General features: G+C 41.1%; 1 protein-coding gene across 2 annotated transcripts; it reads right to left on the bottom strand.

Annotated features, from left to right (window-relative positions):
* Positions 1-746: 746 nt before the first annotated feature.
* EIF5A2 (eukaryotic translation initiation factor 5A2) lies at positions 747-16,131 on the bottom strand. Of its 2 annotated transcripts, XM_006155059.2 has the most exons (6): positions 16,101-16,131; positions 15,213-15,411; positions 14,595-14,699; positions 4,565-4,696; positions 2,742-2,833; positions 747-1,617 (listed from the first exon to the last, which is right to left on the bottom strand). In XM_006155059.2, exons 2-5 carry the CDS (start codon positions 15,375-15,377, stop codon positions 2,774-2,776), a joined length of 462 nt encoding a protein of 153 aa, XP_006155121.1. In that variant the 5' UTR covers positions 15,378-15,411; positions 16,101-16,131; the 3' UTR covers positions 747-1,617; positions 2,742-2,773. The 2 variants fall into 2 exon arrangements, with proteins under 2 accessions (XP_006155121.1, XP_027630229.1); XM_027774428.1 differs by having other exon boundaries at positions 747-2,833.
* Between the last annotated feature and the right edge of the window lie 725 nt (positions 16,132-16,856).

Below are 16,856 nucleotides of genomic sequence, written 5' to 3'. Positions count from 1 at the left end.
AACTTGACGGCCTCAACGTTTCACTGCAGCATCTGCTGTCGAAGATGGCATGCTGTGGCCGCGGCAGAGTTTGGTGACTCATATCAAGTACCGGTACAGAAGCTTGTACCATTGAGGGACACGGCATCAAGAGCTTGCTCAGCAATCATTTCAAGTGACAGACAGCCCTTGGAGGGAAGCATGTAAGCAGCATCATGAGTATGTTTGCGATGCGGATGCTACGCCCAAGTAGCAACAGTTACACCACGTCTGAGGGCACACAACTCTGCAGCAAGTAAGGTATACCAAGGTTTTCACATTAAAACTAAAATACGTCGTTCTGGAGAGACAAATATTCAACCTGCCGATATAATACTGTCTATAAAGTGGTGAAATGTGTACAGACAAAAAGAGCTTATCATTGCATCATCTGTTAACATGACCAGCTGCATCCTACACATGGTAACTTGTGGTATTTAACATATACTACAAAAAGTACAACAAATACTAGGAATCGACTGTTAACATTTATCTGATGTCAAAAAAGGATGAAGTCACTTCTGTTCTATGTTAAAAAATAGAATGTTCCCTGCTTCCTTTTAATATAATTTATAAAGCTCCGCTAAATGAAATATTTTGTCCTAGAGAAACATCTATTGACTTCTGTGAAAATAAACAGTCCCATATCTTTAAAATCTATACTTATACTTCAGAAGAGTATTTACACTTCCTATGTACTTAAAATGAAATATTTACGCGTAAATAGCTTTTGCCATTCAAGGTATGTAGAGATGCATTATTTTAATTTGTACACCCTTACATTGCAATTGAAAATAGATTTATGTTAAGTCTGACAAGTTAGGAAAAACAAGGGCATGCTAATCTGGAATTAATACTAAATCAGAATACTAGCATGGCTAACTGGGGGTGTGAACGACCAGCAAGCAGCACAGATTAATAACTTTCTGGAATTCCTGTGGGTAACAATGCCAACCAGTAGCAGGTAAGATACACATTACAGAGTGCTAAAAATCTAGAGCAGTATGTAGTGAATACTTAAATAGAATACTGGAAATAATTTAGCCTAATTCTAATTGTGCTTTTGATGGGCAAAAGCTAAAATGTTTTACTAAAAACAATGAACTACAACCTCAATTATTTCTTGTGCTTTAGAACTCTCCTCCTCGCACTCCTCTTCAAGTATCTTGTTTCTTCTCCAAATGGATTTGCTGAGGCCAAGACCAGATTTAAAGGTTTATATGCATTAAGAAACTAAAATTTCAGGATCTTCTGTTCCTAAGGCTATTTCTAGTCACTGATGAGATCAGTTGCATTTTCCTATCTATTTCCTTCTGATAGGAAGGAAGGCCTTTCGGGGTACAAGGGAGAGGCATAACCAGTTTTAGGGAATCAAGGTATTAATGAGATGGTGTTCATTCTAAGTTTCATTCCAATGTAATGATTGTTACTGAGCGAAAGGTCCTCATGACCCTGGAGTAACATCTAAACGTCTGCCTATCTGTAACACATGATCCAAAAGAGTAAATAAAAATGTAGTGGTACCACTTAAAACGCCTTTAAAATCAGTGTACAGAATCTTTCGTAGTTATACTTCATGCCAGTAAGTAGATCAAGTCACTGATGATCCAAAACAAAACAAAACAAAACGCATAAGTTAATAATTTTCACATAAAGTAACATTTCATGATTTCACTTTAGAAAATGTACATAAATTTGACAAACGTTCCAAATAAATTTAAGTGATAATTCCCAGTTATCTAATAAATATTGAAATGTTAAAAAAACCTCCTTAACAAATGGATAGAAAGGAGTGATTACTAATAAATACCAATGCTTATTCAATATACTTGTAAAAAAAAAAAAAAAGGTACTTCATAGTATGCTGTAGAGAAGGTTATTCCTTCCCATACTGGCATGGGCCAAGAGGAGTAAAAGTTAAAAGCAAAAAACCAAAAAACAAACAAACAAACAAACAAACAAAAACCCAAACAAAGGCCTAAAAAAGCAACTTTCTATTTTTATGCTGGTTACAAAGGCCTCAAATAAAAACCTATCGCGTTACCCCCCCACCTCGCCACTGTCCTTTGTGTCTTCATAACTTGACTTGCTCATGTTCACCCAAGAGCTCAATGCCTGTCAGCCATGAGCAGGTACTCAAACAGCCACGTAAGGTTGCATGATATTAAGTCTGCCAACAATCTGACGGAGACTAGAAGTGACTGAGGTAATACATGTGGTTTCACATGGCCACCAGAATAACTGATACTATCGGATAATATGGTCTGTGTTTGCCATGCACAGGCTGAAATTGAGAAATTCCAATCCATAAGCCCCGTGCTCTATGATATTAAGCCTGAAATTAATATAGAGCAATTCAACTTAAATGTGGTACTTCAATACCACTAGATGCTACATTGTTTGTTAAACCCTGGTTTGTTTATCATTAACTAAGATACAGGAATGATTTGCTCCTACAAATCATGTTTGCTGAAGCTATCTTGTCTGTTTCGTGGACTCACATACCAAAAACCACAGGAATGTTGTAGGAAAGATATTTACAAAATTAAAAAAAAATTACACATCTTGATTATTTTTTTTTAAATTACCAATTGCCTGTAAAACTAACCCAGCACATTTTTAAAACAATTAAAAAAAAAAAAAAAGGAAATGAGGTTGCTTATGAAGGCCATAGCTTTGGTGACAACTTAGAACCAAACTTTAGGTTGGCAGGTGATCCGGACCTGAACAGTTTGATCACCCCTGATGGTCCCACTTATTTGCAGGGCTTTATGGCTACAGCATATTCTTCACTCATTGCACACATGACCGACACCTAGAAGAAAAACATGAAAACAAAAGTTCAGATGGCAATTCACGTAGAAGATATATTTAGTTCCTCACCTATTGTCTATTTGTGGATATTTTGCCCATACTGACTCTGGAAAGGGGCATTCAAAAAGACACATACAAATAATGTACATTCTCTACAGTTTTTTAAAGTAGAACTTCTTAAACTCTGGTTTGTAAAACAACTTTCAGGGAACAGGAAGAATAAGAGCTAGAAATGCTTTAATTTATTTATTTGGATTTTTTTAAAAAAAATTTCTAGAGGTTGTGTGTACTTGCTGGAGAGACACAGAGAGAAACAGAAAAGGAAAAGTGAGAAAGCTCTCCCTATGAGGATGGCCATGCCACGATCCCTTCTCCATCTCTCCTTTCATGATTTTGAGCATACATGCACACGCGCCTGGCGTGTTAGTGTTACCAAGCCGCCAGTCTGGGACTCAAACCATATAGTTGCCCAGGTAGAATCTAGCCACCTTGATCACACCACCAGCTGGCCCAAGAGCGATAAATGTTTTAATACTTACTAGATGTTATGCTTCTGAAAGTTGTAATAAAGACTAAATCTCCTTCGCTCCTTAACAGTCTCTTAGCATCCTCTTTTATCCTTAAGAATGGCTCAGGGCTAGTCCTCTGGCCTAGAGTAAGGGAGCTAGATCCCATATAGCTGACCATGTGGTTTGAATACTGGCTCTGATAGCTTGAAAAACACGCCAGAAGCATCTATGTGTATGCTTAAGATCGCAAAAGGGGATGAAATGGAGAAGGGATTGTGGTGTGATCATATCCCACTGGGGTATTTTCTCCTCTCTCTCTGGTAACTGCATGTGTCTTCTAGCTGAATTGAAAAAAAAAAGTTGAGATGTAGATCCTCAACCTGAATTCGGGGTTGACAGTGCATGTAGTTAAAATGAACTTCCAAATTTTCTTCGGTAATAGATCTCTAAGGGTATCTTGGCAAAACTGCTTTATAGAGATCATTTTAAACATTTTAGCAGTTCAAACTTCACTCATGATAGAGAGACTGGACCTTCAGCAGTATTTTAAACCTACATTTAATAGATACTGCCTTATGCTAACTAGTTTAGGCCAAAGTTCCAAAGTTTTAATAATTGTTTTTTTTTTTTTTTTAAACAATCTCCTGGGGCCAGCAGGTGGCATGGTAGTTAAGGCACCAGACTCCTATATGGCCGACTACCAGATCGGGAGGTTTGAAAATTGTGCTGGGTGCCGGGATTGGCAGGTGGAGTGGTGGTTCGGATGCTGGACTCCCACATGGTCAATTGCAGTTTGTGGCCTGGTGGCTTGCTATCTCACTTTCTCAGGCCGACAGGTGGCATGGTGATTAAAGGCACTGGACTGCCACATGGCCAAACACGGTTTGAGTCCCGAACTTGGCGGCCTGCTGTCTCACTTTCCCTCTCCATCTCTCTCTTTCTCTCTGTCCCTTTCTGGTCAAATTAAACGAACTAACAAAATAAAGTTAAAAAAAATAGTTCTTAAAAAAAAAAAAAAAGGGAAATCACACTGGGTGCACGTGCTGGAGTGGCCAAAATCCTAGGAGGAGAATGAAGGAGAAAAGGTTGCAGCATGGCCATCCCCACTGGGGCTGACTGCTCACTTTCCCTCTCACCATTCCTCTAAGTCTCTCTTTGGTGAGTGCATGTGCCCTAAGGTAAAAACATAAGACAAACAGACAAATCTCGCCACCCGTCCTTACCTGTACATCTTCACCTGCATTGTATTTTCCTTCAATTTCTTTGCCCAGTTCACCTTCTGGCAGCTTAAGATCCTCACGAACCTCACCGGTCTCTGTCAGCAGGGAGAGGTAGCCATCCTGAATGCATATCAGCTGTTGGGAGACACGGCACCATTGGCACAGGTTAGGCTATCTCCAGTCCTCGGTAATGTGTTGCTAGCTAAGTTGTAATCCACGTTCATCCGCATAAGGACACAGTAATACATTAGTATATCCTTGATGTTTAAAAATGCTAAAAATACACAAGGTAAAGTATGTTCAAGGTGAAAGTGTAAGTTCATGCCTCCTGATAGTCCCTCCGCCCAATCTGTGCGTTACTAAACAGTTTAGGCTTCCTCATACTACATCTCAAAGCATTTACATTTATGAACACAATACAAGTACGGCTGCCTTTAAAGAAATTGGGTATTTTTCAGTAAGTTGTTTTTACTTAATTATGCATTAGAAATCTTTCCAAATCAGAAAGTATGTACCTACATTAGTGTATTTAACTACTATACAACTGTATGACTATACTGTAACTGATTTAAGCATTTTTCCATTAATGGGCATTGAAGGTATTTTAAAATTTTTACTATTATAATGAATTTATAATTTGATTATGAACAAAGTTAAGTGGTAAATTTCTGGCCTCCACCCCATGTCAACAGATTTAAAATACACACACACACAAACACACACACACACTGCTAGAGCAGCGGGGGCATGGGATTAATCACCTGTTTACAAGGCAGATCTTTCTGGTTTCTACTCTGTTAGCAATTTACTGACATGGAATTTGTTCATTTCAAGAGCTAAAGGTATTGCCTTTAGTGACTGAAACATAGGAGCCAACTTATAAAACTGGTATTTTTGATAATTATATAATGGTGGTATTTTATTTTTTAAGAGCTAAGAATTTATAAAGTAAACCACTGGGTCAAATATATAAAGTATTTCAAATGTAAAAATGTAAAAATATCATGTAAAACAAGTATGTATAAATATTAACCATTTTATTAAAATGAATCACAATATAAGTTTTAAAAAGTAAAACCAAGCTACAGAAATATAAAATTAAGTAATAAAAATAAATTAATTTCTTAAAATATTAAGAAATCTTTAAAGGAATTACTTTTTAATTTATTATTATTTTTAATTTGCTATAGGGCATGTGCACTCACCAGAGAGAGGTAGAGAGAGAGATAGAGAGAGAGAAGGAAAGTGAGAAAGCTAGCTGCCAGGTCTTCTAGGACTTGAACTGTGTGATTGGTCGTGTGAGAGTCCAGCGCCTTAAGCACCACACCACCTGCTGGCGCACAATGTAGTAGAATTTCGGAAAGGGCACTGTAACCACTAAATGCTGGGAGGCACAGCAGGCAAAGCATGAATTGCGATGCAGAATGTGAGGAGAGTCAGGGACTGCAGCTTCTGTGCATGATATAGTCAGAATAAGAACATTAAAAAGGAAGACTCATAAGGAAAGATTTCTGCGTGTATTTGTATTATTTGTATACAACAGAAAGCTAGAGCAGGTATGCCATCACCACAGGCACTCTGTGAGCCCTAACTTCTGAATTTAATTTTGTTTCTGAATCTACTTCGAAACAACCAGATTAGTTTTACTAAGGTACGTTCCTTGCTTCTTTCTTTTCTCACGGAGCTCTTGAGTTTCTTCCTTAGAGCTGCTGGTCCCTGGTAGAGACTGGATCAGTCATTATTACATATAATCTGGGCAAATAATAACACAAGCTGAGTATTATTTGCCCCATCGAGCCATGAAGTTGGCTATGCACAGAAGCATTCCATCATCAAGAGGAAGTAGATATAGACCCAACTTGTGGTCCCACAGGCACAAGCAAGTTGTATAAGAGACTCAGACTCAAAAAGCACCTTTTCTCCTACCACACTGATGCTTTTCCTGGACTCATACCAATGGTTCAATAGAGTTCCCTTATCCACATGATTGAGAAAGAAAATCAGAGTGATTTCTAGATGGCTATACTTTATATGATGACAGAGGAAGAGGCCCCGAAAGACAGTGGCATGGAAAGAATTTTTTTTTCTTTTTTTGGAGAGGTTTTTGCTATAGGGCGCGTGTACTCGCCAGACAGAGAGAGAGAGAGACAGAGAGACAGAATGCAAGACATCACCCCCCAGGGGGGATGGCCACGCCGCAATCTCTTCTCCTCAATTCTCCTCTCGGGATCTTGGGCACGCACGCACATGCGCCCAGTGTGAGTTTAAGCCACCGGGTCCAGGACTCGAACCATGGTAGACTACGTGGGAGTCCAGCGACATAGCCATTACGCCAACTGCTGGTCCCTGGGATGGAAAGAATTTTAAGCTTTGAGTTTGAAAAGAAGAGGGAATCAGAGGTGAGGATTTAAACAGATTATGGATAACGGCTAAGAGTTTCGCTAGATGGTCAAGGGCACTGAAAGACGAAGATAAAACTGCTGACAATAAAGTATAAGGAAGTCACATATGGACAGACCTCTCCAAATAATCAGACTATTTGTCTGGAGGAGTCTGACCCAGTAGGGCCCCAGGATCTGTTTTGAGCCTTTGACCTTTTGAGCACAGCTTTGGCCAGCTCAGCATGTTGGCAAGGCTGCTGCTGTAAGTCCCCCCCAACCCCCCCCCCAGAGACTGTGGTAGCCTTGCTGGGAGGTGACCCCCCTCTGATTCCCTGATACACTACTATGAACAAATTACATAGCTCTCTTATACATCCTGAGTATATGATAAGATTTTCCAAAAGTCCCCCGACCGCTCCCCTTTGCCCTGACCATCTGCCTGTTTTAAGCCAAAATTAATGTATGTTAGGTTAAGTTAGTATAAGCCAAATTAGCGTTAGTAACATATGTAGACTCAGTTAGTTTAAAGCTAGTTTTATGTAAATACCTCTTGTTAAAGCTGCAGGCCAAAATTAATTTATGTTAGGACAAATTAGCATATCCACCACCATGACAGGGACTTAAAGATAAAGCACAAGAATTCACTGATTAACAGACAAAAAATTCAGCAAATAAATACAGGGACCTGTGGGTTAATAGAGGAAGGACAGATCTGGCTAACAGCGACAGGATAAACACACCTGAAGGCTCCAAGAGGAAGAGTAACTATCTTAGCTAGAAGTTCTTATCTAATTCGGAAAAGCAACAGATAGTTTTTAACTACAAAGTTTCTCATCTGTGTGCTGTTAACTTTGAAAAACTGCTAATAAAACATCCTGTGTTGTCTCCTGAGCTACAAAATCACCTTCCTTTCCCACATGGGCAATAGGCTTACCCCCTTTAGCTGTAATATAGATATTCCATATATTAACTGTGTCTTTACTTAACAAGACAAGATTTCTATCTAGGCCTTTGTAACCAGCAATGTTGCCACCCTGTGGGACTGAAGTTATTAAGCTGACCTGGGACTGAAGTTATCAAGCTTCCTGCAAGCCCCCTCTTCAAAAGACCCTGGCCGGTAATCAAGACTGCAGAAGAAAATGCACCAGACAAATAGACTCCTTCATTCTGAGAACTGTGTTTGGCTTTACCTGTTCAAACAGAACAGACATCATGTTTTATGATCATTGTTCTTGTGCCTTAAATTCCGTTTCATAGAGTTATTTCTCCCTCACCCCTCCTACTCCTGTAAGACATCCCTCAATAAATACGTGTGTTTGATAGCCGCTAGCGCTGCGGTCCTGAGCTTGCTCTGGCTGTAGCCGGCTGAGAACATGCTAAGGAGCATTGAGGTTTCAGACTAATTTTGTTCACTCGCGTCGCCTTCCTCCAATGAGAGAACCCACCCCCGCTGAGGCTGGACCCTGGCATTTGTCTATATGAACATGATATCAAAGTTCTAAGTAATTACATGGACAAGATGATTTTTTTATGTGAATGCATTCAGCCTTTTTTTTGTAGCCACCTCAGTCCCTGCTAACTGGGCTCAATGACACAAGGCTGATCTGACTACAGCCATTACCAATATAACCTTACAGAAGAGACCAATACAGAGTTCCTGACATGGCAGCATTCCCCAGGAGGAATAGCTAGCTGACTGGCAATACTGTACTCCCTTCATCATGAAGAGGCAATGAGATGTTCTTTGTGCAATAGATTCTAACTTTACACGTGGATTTTTCTTTCCTGGCTGCAGGGCTTCTGCTAAAATCCCATCTGGATTTACAGAATATCTCATTCCTGTCATAGTGTCTCATATTGCATCTCTTCAGACTACAAAACTCATCTCAGAAGCAAAAGGATGAGGAGGCAGTGGGACAATGCTCAGAGAACTTATCACCTCAGGTACACAGGTACCCTCTATTCCAAAACAGTTTGCCTGTATGAACTGGACTACTAACTCATTTACAGCACCTTCTGGGTGAATATTTGTTGGCCTGGGGTGTTGTTTTACAGATTACGAAATATTCCAACATATACTGCTATTTTTCCTATGGGTGGAATACACAGGTTTAGAAACAAAAGAGAGTGGCTCTTCTCATTATTACCCCTAATGACCCCGTAGCAGAATATTTGCTTCTCATCCCTGCAATGCTGGGCTCTGCTCGTTTGGAGGTATTCTTCTCCCAAAGTGAGAATGCTTTCTTTAGGGAATACAGGGGTCCCGCATAACAGGTAAAACATTTAAAGAGACTTTAAGTTTAAAGAACTCATAGCATCTTTCCTTTGTAACTGTTTCATTTTAATTTGCACCAATAAAACTCAACTCATGTATATTAACATCTCAAAGACATTCCACTTATGTGAAGACTGTACTAGGATTCATCAGTCATAGTGTTGACAATTCACCAATAATCCAAAGGTCCATAATATGCAAATCATGTGTCATGTAGTAATTGGTTTTCCTTCTGGAAAATGGTCTTCAAATGACAGATAAAACTTAGTGAAGGGAGAAGAGTCATTTTACTTATGGTGGAGTACACAACAGCATGGGACTTTTGAAACATATGATTCCTGAGAATACTGAAGTGTGGACAAACATTTCTGTATTTAAGACTCTGGGGACTTGGGCTGGCCCTGCAGTTTGGTATCAAGGAAGCCAGATCCCATGTGGCTGACTGTGGTTGGAATCCTTACCCTGGTGGCTTGAAAAACATGCTAGGTGCATGTGTGCCTGTGTCCTAAATCCCGCCAAGACAGAAATGAAGCAGAAGGGACTGTGGCATGACCATGCCCCACTGAGGGGTGCTCCTCCGGCTCTCCCTGCCTGAGTGTTTATGTCCTCAGGCAATTAAAAAAAAAAAGACTAAAAAAAAAAAAAAAAAAGGAAATTGGGAATTTTCAAAGGCATCTGGATAAAACTGTACTTTATATCATCACTGAACCCAAACAACTATAACTACGTATAGGAGAAGTAATAGAAATTGGCAATTCCTTTATTATTTATTTATTTATTTATTTATTTTATTTTTTTTCTTTTTTGGAGAGGTATTATTGCTATAGGGCGTGTGCACTCGTCAGACAGAGAGAGACAGAGAGACAGAAAGCGAGAAATCACCCCCCAGGGGGGATAACCACGCCGCAATCCCTTCTCCTCCATTCTCCTCTAGGGATCTTGGGCACGCATGCACACGTGCCCAGCATGAGTTTATGCCACTGGGTCTGGGATGCGAACCACGGTCGACTACATGGGAGTCCAGTGACATAGCCATTATGCTAACTGCTGGTCCCGGCAATTCCTTTATTTTAAAAAAATTATTTATTTAATTTTATTTATTTATTCATTTATTTTATTTTGGCCAGAGAGAGACAGAGAGAGAGGGAAAGTGAGAAAACAAGCCACCAGGTCTAGGACTTGAACTGCGGTGAGCCACGTGGGAGTGCTCAGTACCTTAACTACCACGCCATGAGCTGGTCCTGAAATTGGCAATTCTAATTCAAACTAATCTTGGAATAGAAGAGTCAGGAGATGATACTTTTCCTTCATTATTTTAAAATACATAAAGTTAAGACCGTAAATATTAATGTATTTCTTTTCCTAAACAACATTTACTTTTTAGTTATTATAATGAATGGAAAGATATACATATTTCCCATTAGCTGAGACTGCTAAACTCCCACTTGAAATATTGTATTCAGCAAATATAAAAGACTACATATAGCCAAATGTGAAAAGCTGGATTTTAATGAACACACTTAGATAGGTGGGTAAAGACCATAGCACAATAATTATGATGTGAAAGGGTCACAGAGATAATTGTTTTAAATGAGCAGAACTAAGTGTTCTATGTTGCTTGATAACGAGGAGGATGTGAACACTGAATAGTTACTAAGTCAGGCATTATTCTAAGTATTAAGTAATTAAGCCTCAAAATGATCACATGAGGAGTCCTTTATTCACATTCTCATTTTATAATAATAAAGAAATGGACGTAAGAGAGGTTAGGTAACTTGCCAACTGAGGACACACAGCTAGTAACAACAAGGGAGGGGTCCCGACCCAATCTGCCTAGCTGGAGTCTTCTCTTACCCACTCTCAAGCATGGATGATACCAAGGGCTGGGACTAGTGTGAGGTAAGTGAGACGACACTTGTCTTGGGTATAAAATTCAAAGTCGTCAAAGAAACCTTTGCGATCAGACAGATATAATGCAATAGTATAAAAATTTAGAATGTAAAAATTCTGTAATGAACAAAACATACAAATTTAAAATAAAAACAGAATTGAAATTACTGCTTTTTCCTTTTGACTGAGTGAGGCTCCTATATGGCTTGATACTAGATACTACTAATCCTGTCTTTTCTTAAAATTCTATGCCTGAGGCAAGGGCTCACTTCCCTCATCTGCCTCATCCTTGTCTGGGCCTTATTACATACCAGAATAAAATCCAACCCCAATTTTCCCTTTATATTAAGTACTGAGCTCCGGTCAATGATTGGCTAATTTAATTAGAGGAATAATTATCTGGACTGCTGATACCATCTTTCTGAAACATGCAATGGGCAAAAACAGTCGACAGTATATAAATATTACTGAATATAATGAATATTAACATTTAAAACATTCATATTTTAGGCTGAAAAGAGAAGCCCATTTGGGCAAAAAAGGTTCTAAATCTTTCTTTTTTAAAAAATCTTGCTCAAAGGCATGTAACTTCACTGGAGAGAGAGACAGAGAGAAGTGGTAGCGGAATGAGAAAGCAATCCCCAGGAGGGACGGCCACACTGCAATCCCTCTTCTTTCACTTCCTCTCAGGATTTTGGGCATGTGCGCACACGTGTGGTATACTTTTCATGCTGCTGGGTATACAATTCGAAGTGTGCATCCCATCATGTGGGACTGAGCTCCCTTAATCACTAGTTAGTCCCAGAAAATTCTATACTCTTATTCACAGCGATGAGATGGAATCAGCGGAAGTGCCCAACAAGCCATGAATGCATTAAGATGTGGCACCAATACACAACAGACTACTACTTGGCCACAAAGAACAACGATGTCCTGTCAGAAACACAAGTGAGCAAACTCACAAAACATAATGCAAAGTGAAACAATCTAGGGTATGAAAAACAAATACTGTATGTCCCCACTTCACATATTCTGAATGTCCGCACTCCGTGGTGAAAAGTGAAGAACTCGATGGCTTGGACATAGAAAGGGTAACGGTATATGCCAGGCACTGCACGAAGGGCAGGAGAGCTGGAGAAGAAAATGACTGACAGACACAAGAATGCATGGAACCAAGTGCCGTAGGTTATGGACCAACGTAAACAGCTGAGTGAAATATGTCCAGGATGACGAAAATGTCTATATCCTTGACTTGATTACTGTATACTATTTACACTATATGCATGCTTTGAAAAACCATACTGTACTTCATAAAGATGAACAATTATATGTAAACCAGAAATCAATTTTTAAAAAGCGTAAAAAAAAAAAAACTTAAAAAACCTGTTAAGTCTGCTGCACTATCCTCACCACACTGAATAATCACATATGCATTTAACAAATTGGATTGAGTTCTTATTAGATACTACATCTAAATTTGGTGCTCCAGTAATAACAGAATGATTAAATGGAACTTTTTAAAAAGTTTTTCTATAGGGCATGTATACATGCCAGTGACACAAAGAGAGAGAGAGATACAAGAGAAAGTGAGAGATCACTCTCCAGGAGGGATGGCCATGCCGCAATCCTTCTATCCCATCTCCTCTTGGGATTTTGGGCACTTACACACACTCACCCTATGTGATTTTCAAGCTGCTGAGTCAGAGACTCAAAAAACAGAGTTGGCCGTGTGGGATCCAGTGCTTTAACCTCAATGCTGGCCCTAAGTGGAATTTTTATATTGGAAAAGGAGAGCAGAAGAGAACTATTTTTTTGGACATACCTACTCACGGGGGTAGATATGTACCTTCTATATTTTCTCATTTAATCTTCATGTTACCCCTGTTTTGTAGATGGGAATTTGGAAAGAGGTTGAGTAATTTGTCCAAGATCAACTGGTACAAAGTGGCAGAACTAGATCTAAACCTAGATCTACCTGACTTAAAAATAAACAAACAAAAAACACTTGTGTGATAATTCAAATTTCTATAAAGTCTGTAGAGCAAACTAGCAAACACGATAGTGCAAAAGTGAAAATATAAAACTGGTTATTAGATTAAAACCATAAAAAGTCCTCATGTGGACAAAGAGAAAAAGAAAATCACTGGGTAACTGAAGCTGGTAAAAACATTCTTCAAAAATTTATATAATAATAAAGAGGGGACCAGCAGGTGGCATGGTAGTTAAAGCACTGGACACTCCCACATGGCTGACCATGGTTTGAGTCTCGGACTGGTGGCTTACTTTCTCATTTTCCCTCTCTCTCTCTCTCTCTCTGTGTCTCTCTCTGGTTAAATTAAAATAAATAAATGAATAAATAAATAAAAGAAATGAAAAAAATTTGTAAAAAAAAGATAAAGAAATTAGGTTGAATAAAACAGATCTAAGTGTCATATTTGTACTTTTCATGATGTAAAATGAACAGAAAGAGTTTAATGTATGGTCTGCTTGAGACAGAAATGAAGGACTTTCAAGAAATGCTTTAGCAATGATTAATCCAAACTTCCACAGCCTAGGAAGTCGACTGGTCGCCATCAGTACACCGAACAGCAAAGTGCTGTCATTAACCTTTACGTAACTGTACGTATAAATGGAACTAAAGCCTGAAGCTTTTGCACATGATTGACAAAAGGTCACAGGATGGTCACTGAATATAAATAAACCAGTTACATAGTTTCTACATTTTCCTCACCATACTTAGTGACCCTGTACTTCATCCTTTATATTTATTTTCAACTTATTTCTCTACTGAAGGATACCAAGCTTGTTTGTTTTTGCCAGAGGGTCCTGTGTTCACCAAAATCAGAGAGAGAGAGAGAGAGAGAGAGAGAGAGACAGACAGACAGACAGACAGAGAGAAAACACCCATAATGGCACATGAGCATATCATAATCCCTTCTCTACTTCTGTCTTGTCTGGATTTGGGGTATACACATGCACACATGCCTGGAGTGTTTTTCAAGGCACCAGGGCCAGGATTTTAACTATAAGGTTGGTCATGTGGGATTAGCTCCTTTAACCACCAGGCCACAGAGCTCACCCCCAAAATTCTAACTAAAATTCATTAATACAAAAACTTGGTTAGTAGGGACATGAATGCCAATAGTGTCTTGAATGTCTTAGGTCTGATTGGTGAAAGGAAAGAGAACAGGGAGAAGTTATCTAAATTTGAAATATTTTACAGCAGAATAGTAACTTTACTCAACATTGAACCGAGTCTCATTAGACAGTTGCTTGCTCTGAGCGACACTAAGAAGTGTTTAACTTTTTAAAATGCAAAAATGTTTAAAAAATTAGCATACCAGCAATAATCACAATGTACAAGTTAATTCTCCAATTTCTAAGGTAGGTGGTACCTGTCAATTGGTTAGAAAAACCTACAAAATCACTCTTGAGTTTTCTCAAATTATAAAGTAAAAGCAACATTGTAAAGGAAATTAGCACTTACTTGATAATCATTTCTCTTAATATTTGGAACATCCATGTTGTGAGTAGAAGGGCAAATATCTTCATACTTTTTGCCAGTGAAAATATCAATCCCAACAAGGTGAACCTAACACAGAATAGGAAACTTGTTTAATTTCTGCCAAGCCTATCACTCATTACACACACAAGAGCACAATACCAATGCTGATTATGAAAGACTTTCTCCTTTTTCCAAGGTCATGCAATTTTACTTTCTTTTAAAAAAATGTAGTCATAGAATTGAGACTCAGTTAACATGACATGCCAGGATTCGGTGTAATACATAGGTCAGTAATTCTAAGAGTACATAAGAGAAATGGAGTTAGGATTGTTAGAGCTGGTTTTCTATCTGTAAACGGAAAAGAGGTTTTCCATCAGACTCAGGAAAGTTTCAGGTCCTCGTTAATAAAGCATTAGAAGGCCTCAAGAACAGAAACTACCTTTAAGTCTTCAAAGCAATAGCTGATCACACAGTAATTTTAAGAGGGAAACACAGGCTTGTTACACGATTTTAAGTATAGAAATTTCATGATCAGTAATGGAATACAAATGATCAAAATCCCAATGCTGAAGTCCAAGACTGAACTGGAAGGGCCCTTACCTTGGCATGGCCGTGCTTTCCAGTTTTGGAAGGTGACATCTCCACTATCTTGCACGGTCGTCCTTTCAGCACCACGAAGCCGTTTTTGCGCAGGGCTGAGCACTGCATAGGATAAGTGCTGGAAGCCCCAGCATCTCCCGTAGTGAAATCAATTTCATCCGCCATGGTGGGCTGGGGAGATGGTAGTTCTTCCGAGGGACTACGCGAAAAGTTTGCATTTGCTTTTTAACGACCAGCATGCAGGCAGGGAAACGTTTCATTTTGGACAGGTTGCGTGCCAAACATCGTGGGTCTGTTATTGTTACATTTATAAAACCCACCCAAGACTAGCGGGCACTTTATAACTCTGGCCTCTACAAACTTTTCCAGCCATCGGTGGAGAGAAGTCACAGATGAGCTCGCTGGGGGTGGCGGACACCCGCTCTGCGGGTGCTCACCTGCGCCGGCAGCAGCTAGTGCAGCCCCCACCGCCCCACCGCCCCACCGCAGAGGAGCGGGCGACCTTCCCTCGCTGTGCCGCGCAGCCCGGCCCTCTGCCGCCGCCCCGATCCCCACTGCGGGGGGCCCAGCCCAGGCCTCCAGTCCCCGCAAAGGATGGAGGACAGGACCCGGCCAGCAGCACTCGGTCCTCGGGCAGCGGGCGCACGCCCCGCCCTGCACCCTGCAGCGCCGCCGCCCGGGCCGCATCGGAGCCCTGTTCTGCCGGCATCCCCAGCCCGGCCCGTCTCGGCCCGGCCCCGCAAGGGCCTGAGCCCAGCGGGTCCCGCGCTAGCCTCGGTCCTCCGATCCATCCTTCCTCCTTCCCCGGGCCAGGGCACGGGTCCTGCCGCCTTACCGGCCCCAGCTCGCCCCGGTCCCAGCCCCACCAGCTTTCCCCCGGGCCTTAACCTTTCTGCAGCCACAGAGCGCCTTCAGCCTGTCAGCCCCACTTCCGGGATAGGCCCCGGCGCGGCACAGGCACCGCCCCCTCGGGCTGTCATTGGCTACGAGCTCCCAGAAGCCCCGCCCAGTCACGTGAAGAGCGCCCTGGCAACCCCACGTGCTGCGGATTAGTGCACTTCCGGCGTGGAGAGCGCTTTCGCGAGTCTGGTTGCAGAAGGAGGACTCGCCGGCGGGAAACTCGCTCCCTCCAACTTCGGGCTTCGTGGGTTGTGAATTCTAGTTGAGGTTAACCGAAACCGAGCTGGACGCCCAAGTGGCTCCTGTCCTCAAGTGCGTGACGGTTGTTACGTGATGGTCGTCAGAACTCGCGAGGCGAGTGAATTCAAGAAGATCCCTCGTGGCTGTGCAGGGAGTTTAGGATTCGAATTGCTGTCCAGCTTGCAACCCTCTTTGGGATTCGAACCCACCCTGTTCTTTGATGAGCCCTGGTGCAGTTTTTATTATTTGACCCTGCATTGCTGGTTCCTCTGGGGACCCCAGCCACCCCATGGTGAGATTCTGGCGGCCACTGCCACGGGGTGCCCCTTTGGAGTCAGCAGGCTCCCAGAGGTGGGAACCCTAAAACACCTGCAATTAAGCAGCTGTGAAAGGACCTAACCCTCTGCACACACCGGACGCTGTGGAGGCTAAGGGTGTCACTGCGTTGTTCCGTCCAGAAAGGTCTGCCGGGTCAGCCCTCTGTCCTGGCGTTGGCATTCCTTG

This window comes from Tupaia chinensis, unplaced genomic scaffold, assembly GCF_000334495.1.
Source record: "Tupaia chinensis unplaced genomic scaffold, TupChi_1.0 Scaffold000430_1, whole genome shotgun sequence".
Lineage (NCBI taxonomy): Eukaryota > Metazoa > Chordata > Mammalia > Scandentia > Tupaiidae > Tupaia > Tupaia belangeri.
The sequence above is the reverse complement of the archived record's forward strand: the minus strand, read 5'-3'. Positions and strand labels throughout refer to the sequence as shown.

What these genes read in the sequence shown, in the direction of transcription:
- EIF5A2 (XM_027774428.1), bottom strand. Translation starts at nt 15,377, where the DNA reads ATGGCGGATGAAATTGATTTCACTACGGGAGATGCTGGGGCTTCCAGC. An exon ending in GAAAGCACGGCCATGCCAAG is followed by an intron (nt 14,700 to 15,212) that starts GTAAGGGCCCTT and finishes ATTCTGTGTTAG; the next exon opens with GTTCACCTTGTTGGGATTGA. An exon ending in TTAAGAGAAATGATTATCAA is followed by an intron (nt 4,697 to 14,594) that starts GTAAGTGCTAAT and finishes GTCTCCCAACAG; the next exon opens with CTGATATGCATTCAGGATGG.